Source organism: Epargyreus clarus, unplaced genomic scaffold, assembly GCF_041222505.1.
Source record: "Epargyreus clarus isolate Ecla_fem2 unplaced genomic scaffold, WU_Ecla_fem_2.2 ptg000017l, whole genome shotgun sequence".
NCBI classification, from domain to species: Eukaryota; Metazoa; Arthropoda; class Insecta; order Lepidoptera; family Hesperiidae; genus Epargyreus; species Epargyreus clarus.
Genome location: NW_027332225.1, coordinates 1,660,288 through 1,667,098, shown reverse-complemented (window position 1 = coordinate 1,667,098; position 6,811 = coordinate 1,660,288). Strand labels below are relative to the sequence as shown.

At 34.3% G+C, this 6,811-nt stretch overlaps 2 protein-coding genes across 4 annotated transcripts; one reads left to right on the top strand and one right to left on the bottom strand.

Annotated features, from left to right (window-relative positions):
• Positions 1–27: 27 nt before the first annotated feature.
• Positions 28–1,645, top strand: LOC140748893 (RNA-binding protein NOB1). The gene has a single exon (XM_073081803.1). The coding sequence runs from the start codon at positions 174–176 to the stop codon at positions 1,527–1,529; it is 1,356 nt and encodes a 451-aa protein (XP_072937904.1). The 5' UTR covers positions 28–173; the 3' UTR covers positions 1,530–1,645.
• LOC140748894 (cotranscriptional regulator ARB2A) lies at positions 1,532–5,491 on the bottom strand. Of its 3 annotated transcripts, none has more exons than XM_073081806.1 (6): positions 5,380–5,491; positions 4,680–4,843; positions 3,888–4,188; positions 2,936–3,290; positions 2,396–2,480; positions 1,532–1,830 (listed from the first exon to the last, which is right to left on the bottom strand). In XM_073081806.1, exons 2-6 carry the CDS (start codon positions 4,816–4,818, stop codon positions 1,748–1,750), a joined length of 963 nt encoding a protein of 320 aa, XP_072937907.1. In that variant the 5' UTR covers positions 4,819–4,843; positions 5,380–5,491; the 3' UTR covers positions 1,532–1,747. The 3 variants fall into 3 exon arrangements, with proteins under 3 accessions (XP_072937907.1, XP_072937905.1, XP_072937906.1); XM_073081804.1 differs by lacking the exon at positions 5,380–5,491 and adding an exon at positions 4,929–5,161; XM_073081805.1 differs by lacking the exon at positions 5,380–5,491 and having other exon boundaries at positions 4,680–4,922.
• Positions 5,492–6,811: the final 1,320 nt, after the last annotated feature.

Genomic DNA, 6,811 nt, shown 5'->3' with positions numbered 1-6,811 from the left:
ACCTTCATGAAAACACTAATGAAAAATGACAATCTATCAGCTTTTTATTTGACAATTTGCACGTGGAGTTACTGCAATATTTGCATTATTTTGTATAAAACTATAAATATTACGGTTCAATAAATAAAGTTCACATCTCGAACCTTAAATTTCGTTACTTATGTAACTCGAAAATGTCGAAAAAGATCAATCATTTGGTCGTGGACACCACGGCGTTTATAAAGGCAGCAAATCTACAGGAGCTCGCTGAAAACGTGTATACAATCCAGGAAGTAATCGACGAGATCACCAACGATAGGCAGCGACGAAAGCTTGTTGTACTTCCCTACGACTTGAAAGTTAAAGATGTTTTCGCCGAAAACATTAAATTTGTTACCGAATTTTCTAAGAAGACTGGTGATTATACCAGTTTGTCGGCTACCGACATCAAGGTTATGGCTCTTGCGTACCAACTCGAGAAAGAAACCGTAGGCATAGCGCATTTGAAAACGACTCCGACAGTCCAAAAATTCGTTAAAGTGACTGGTATTGGTAACTTTAATTTACATCCAGAAAATGCAAACAATCAAATAAAAGACGACAATGTCGATGAAATAAATACCAATAATGAAAATACTGTTCCTTCAGACTCAAATGTAGATCCAGATAGCCTTACTGATGATAATAGCAATACTACTGAAGAAGGAAATAAACCAGACGGTTTAGAATCTACTAAAGATGAAATAGAAGACCAGAATAACACAATTAACAAAGTTGAATTAGAAATAAAAAGTAGTCAAGATGAAGACAACAAACTAACTGAAGATATTATACAACAGATAGAGAACATAGAACTAAGTAATGAAGAAATAGATAATGTAATGGTCAAAGTGTCTGATGAAGAAGAGTCTGAAAGTGAGGAAGAATCTGACAGTGATGAGGGGGAGTGGATAACACCGAGTAATCTGGCAGCGAAAAAGAAAGAAATGGATGTTGGAGAACTTGAGGACAAAAATGTTGAAGTGGCATGCATTACATCAGACTTTGCTATGCAGAATGTCCTTAAACAGATAGGCTTAAATGTAACTGCAATTGATGGCAGGGTCATCCGGCAGCTGCGGACATTCATTTTCAGATGCACCACTTGCTTCAAAACCACAAGCGTTATGACCAAGCTGTTCTGTCCTAAATGTGGTCATGCTACGTTGAAAAAAGTTGGCGTAAGCATCGACGATGAAGGAAACCAACACATACATATAAACGGGCGGAAACCTCTAACAGCCAGGGGAAAACGCTTCAGTTTACCCACACCAAGAGGTGGGCAACACTTCCAGTACCCAATACTGACTGAAGATCAACATATACACAAAAGATTTGCTACAAAATTGGCCAGGAATAAAACAAACGCTTTAGACCCAGATTATACTGCAGGATTCTCACCATTTGTTATGAAGGATGTCAACTCCAAATCTGCAGTCTTAGGTGTAAGAGCTAACAAACAGGATATAAAGTATTGGATGAAGAATTACTCAAAAGGAAAAAAGAAGTGAACACAATGTAGTACATAGTTTTATTATAAAGATGTATATAAAATATTGTCTCATTAACACAGTGTATCATTTTCCTTAACTTTATTGTTTCGAACTCAATAAACTTCTGACTCTGAGTCATGTTTGTTACTCATACATATATATTTTTGTGCTTACAATAGTTATAAGCTTATAGAAAACATACATTCTTATACAAAATACACTTAGATAAGTAACTGCTAGGTTTTTGTCAACATTTCCTCAACAAATTTGAATACAGATTCAAAGCTAGTGTATGATGTCATTTCATGTTTGGGATGACCTGAAAAAATAGAAAATGATATATGTAGACATTCTTATAATACATTGCACTAATCTTGTAGTGCAGATAATAAATATCTTATATATAAAATTCTCGTATCACAATGTTAGTTACCGTACTCCTATGAAACGGCTTTACTGATTTTCACCAAATTTTATATGCATATTTAGTAGGTCTGAGAACCGGCTACTATGTATTTTTTAAACCCCTAAGTGATAAGGGTTTACCCTTTATCTATATGGCAACAACGTTTGCCGGGTCAGCTAGTAAAGACTATAATATTACTACTAGCCAGCAACACCTTGATTTAATGAGAGAAAATTAATTGAAGCTTCAAATGTATAGAAACTTTCTATAACTTGTGTAAATACCAAGAAAAACATGACAAAGAGAAAAACATGAAAATTACAAATCAGAGTTTAAAAAATATTCTGGTGTACTAATTTGCACTTGTAGAGTGGGTTGGACTACGGCCTAAACCTCTGATTGAAGGTGGTAATGGGTTGGTAAAGATAAAATAATGTATTATGGAATATATAAAGTATTCTACCATTAGAATTGTTACCTGCAGAAACTCTTGTAATATCATAATCTGCCGTTTTTATTGGAGTGTCTAGAGGTGATGTGGTTGCTACCCAGTTTTTTGCTACCTGTAGTTAAAATAACAATGTAAAAATGTAAAATATTGTTTTCCAAGGTAAGAAAACGACTTGAGGCATATTAGCTGGTAGAACCCTTTGTGGTTAGACTCTGGCGGCACCACTATTTCTATGTAGCTGTGTTCCGGTTTGAAGGGTGTGGTAAGGGAGACAGACTTTTCCGAGGCGTTCCAGCTTCGTCCTGAGGGGTAGCGGCGCATCTTTGGCCGACCTCAGTGAGGAATATCTAATCCTATCTGGGGTTGATTACTGATGTCCATGGGCGGCAGTAGCCACTTACCATCAGGTGGACTGCATGCTCATCTGCTACTCTTATATTGTAAAAAAAAAGCTTAAATTCACAGTGAATGTGTTAATTTTGCTTTTTGGTGAGTTTAACACCTAAAAATAATGGGATTTTTTCAAAATGTCATAAATTACATTACAAAAAAAAGAATACTACTAACCTTTTTCATAAAATCGGTTAATGGAATTTCAGAAAAATAATGCACAGAGTCAGTAAATGCTATTGCCTTCACTCGCTTTTCAAAGTCCTCCTTCATTTCATTAGCCAAAGCGACGGTTACCACTCCACCATAGCTGTGAGCTACAATCACTATGCTCGAAGCATTTGTATTTGATATGTATGTGTCCCAAACATAGCATGCATGCTCCTCATTTGTCCCAGTACTCGGTTTTTTCGTGCCATCTTCTTGGTAATTGTCGTTTGTGTTCAAAACCATGACTCCATAGTCCTTCTCTAAAGCTTTTTTAATATACGGTATTTGAGTACCCATGTCAATACACTCATTTATTATTAGACTGCAAAACAATGGCATTTAATCATTGAATAGGATCTGATTGTATATTAAACTAATATTTGAAAGGCGGTAGAATGGCAGTTCTAATGGGGAGGTACCACAGACACACCTATTTTAAGCGTGAAGCAGTTCTATGATCTGGTGCAAAAGTATGGATACTGGATGAAATTAAGATCTCAGGACTGGCAAAGCATCTTTGATCAGCTTCAAATAGAATTTGTTTTTATATAATTATTCTATACTAGCTAACCTGGCAAGCTTTGTACTGCCTCAAAATCTATTTATCAAATATATTTCATATAAAATATAGCCTATGTTATTTGTGGATAATGTAGCTTTCGAATGGTGAAAGAATTTTTGAAATCGGTCCAGTAGTTTTTGAGCCTATTCATTACAACCAAACAAACAAACAAAGTTTTCCTCTTTATAATATTAGTGTAGATAAAGTTGATTACAGATGTCCATGGGTGGCAGTACCCACTTACCATCAATGATTGATTGTGTTTACCATAGTTGATCAACAACCCACAACCGACAAACCATATTCCAATATCTAGGTTTTAGCCAATAACTAGATAGTTATGAGAAAAACACTTACGACCTGGCCCACTGCCCAGCCCTCACAGCACCTAATCCATGAATCAAGACCATAAGAACATCTTTTTTATCATAATCCTCAGACACAAATATGAAGGTTCCCAAATTAGGTTCAGCATCTTTAGGTACAGGTAATCTAGTCAAATTAACTTCAGTTTCCAACAGGTGGTAAATGTGCTTAGTGACGGCATGGCCGAGTTCCTCGTAATGATCCTGGCACTCACGGTGCACATCGCTGATATTGAACTGAAATGGTTCTTCAGTGGGTTGACCATCCTCCCCTATTTTACGGAGCTGGCCATCTGAAAGTCAGTAAATTATTTAGTATATTTTCTTTTAGGTTTTCCCCTTGATTCTTTAACTACAAACCAAATAATATAGCAATAAATTTTCAACCCATGTTTTCTCCTAAAGAATTTATTTTTCAAATAAAAGTTAAAGTTCACAATTCTAAACAAAGCTAAAAACATTAAAAAATAAATATAAAAAGTAACCATTTAAAAAAAAAATCTTATAAACTGAGATAAATAAAATCCTATTTAGTTTATCTAACCTTATTAGCAAACAGAATAATATACCAATATACATTCTTAAAATTAATTATTCATCAAGGAATACTATATGCATAAAATGTAAACATTGGGTTTTCCCAGCGATTACTAAAGACCAACAACATTGGGTTTTTCCAATTTACGGGTTATTATTTGACCTTGCCTTTTGAACATAAAATGATAATAAAATGTCATTACTGTTAACTTCTCAAATCAATAAATTATTGTGATTTAATACTTACTGTCGTTAAAAATATATCCCAATTCTTGAATAGTTTTATTTGACATGGCCTTTGGTTTAAAGTTTTCAAGATCTTTTTTCGGAGAATACCTTTTAGATAATACAGCCCATAATTTATTGGAACGTAGTTTTGATAACATTTGAAAAAATTAGGATAAAATCCGTCTGAAACAAGACATAAACATAGTAATTGTAACCAATGCCATTCTAGAATAACATTGAAATAAAATAAATTTGCAAACACTACAACCGTCAGTAAACAAAATCAAAACAAAACACAACACAAACAGCTCTACAAAGCAAAGCACAGATTACTAATGATATTCGTCAATTGGCGCTAGTTTAGTAATCGTTCTAAAATTTTAATTCAGTGCTATTGCTTATACATAGGCCAAATGTCAATATTATGCGTCCAGTAATTTTATTATCGCAGTAGAAACTGTCTGCTGTCGGTAGTGTCGGCCGACAAAATGTGAACGTGCGAATTTACATTGAACTGGCCTGGCCCGCTTGGCTAGCAGAGTAGGTACAGTCAACTGCAAAAGTACACCAACAGTCACCAACACCAAATTTTCAAACCTCTTATAAACATTTAAATAGCGGAACAGAAATAGCTCAAGAATAAAATGCACAGGGTAAAGTGAAAATATGTGAAAGTAGCTGTAGATTATTTAGTGCGTATCGTACGTTACAAATCTCACCAAACTATTTGTTTATGTCTTACAGCCCTTTGTCTAAATTTTGTTTTTAGAATTCACTATAAATTTTTCTTTTTGTTATTATTACTCAAAAAATCAAAAACACCCTTCGCCATATGTGTTCAGTATAATGTGACAAACGGTAAAGGTAATTTTAATGCTTCTTTTTTATTATAATATAGAAATAGCAGACAAACCTCTAATGGTAAATTATTACTGCCGTCCATGTAATCAACCCCAGATAAGATTAGATTCCTACCTAAGGACACAGATGCGTCGCTATTCCTGAGGACTAAGCTGGAATGTCTCGGAAAAATATGCCTCCCTTACCACACCCTCCAAACCAGAACACTGGCGTTTAACATGCTATTATGCAGAAATAGGTGTGGCGGTGTCGCCGAAGCCGCACCACAGAGCATTCTCCCACTAGCTTTTTAAATCGTTATTTAATCTAACTATCTTCTATTTTTAAGATTAATAACGCACGTTATATTAGGTAAGTAAAAGCATAAAGCTCTAATCGAGTAATCCTCGGCCACGAATCCAGATTTTTATATTATTTAAATACGAGTCTGTTGTGGTATTTTACGATGTTCTTCCGCTTTTGACCCAAACTCGTACCGTACTTTAAGCAAGCTTGCTACAATGTATAGCAGTTTTCGAAAATTGGATCTATTCATGAATTTTTCGTGTTAACTGTACATACTTTACAAAACAATGATTAATTTTATATTTAACAAGAAGCATGACAAGTTTTTATTAACAAATTGACAACTTGATAACACTTTAAATATCATATTAAACGTCCATTTTTTGAACACACGTGGTGCACTTTATTGAAGTTCAATGATAGGTATATAAAAACTATCATTGGTGCACATGTCACATGATCTTAAATAAGACTTGTAAAGTAGTAGATGATTACTTATTTGCTTATATATTTTTAAAACATAGATTACTATTGAAGTAGTAATTACTTTTTAGGGTTCCGTACCCAAAGGGTATAAGCGGAACCCCATTACTAAAACTTGGCTGTCTGTCCGTCTGTCACAGGAGCATATCGCCGGAACCGTAATAGATAGACACATGGATTTTTTTACAGAGGATGCATAACGGTGGCCACTATAACAACAAATACGGCATTTTTCCATCTAACTGTTAAACCGTTCTAGGATTATATATTATAATAAATATAAATAAGAACCAAAAACATATTTTAATAGTTATTTTAATTTTTATACGTTGTTTTCTTATCCATTCATCATCACCCCAACGCCATCTATTGTTGTGTCATAAAACTAAGTATTGTTGAAAATCATAAAATGAATAAAAATAACTGAACATTTGGTGGTACAGAAGACTCCATGTGCGAATTCGACTCGTATTTGGCGATATAATTATTTTTTCCGTAAATTGAGTTATCGAAAAACTTACT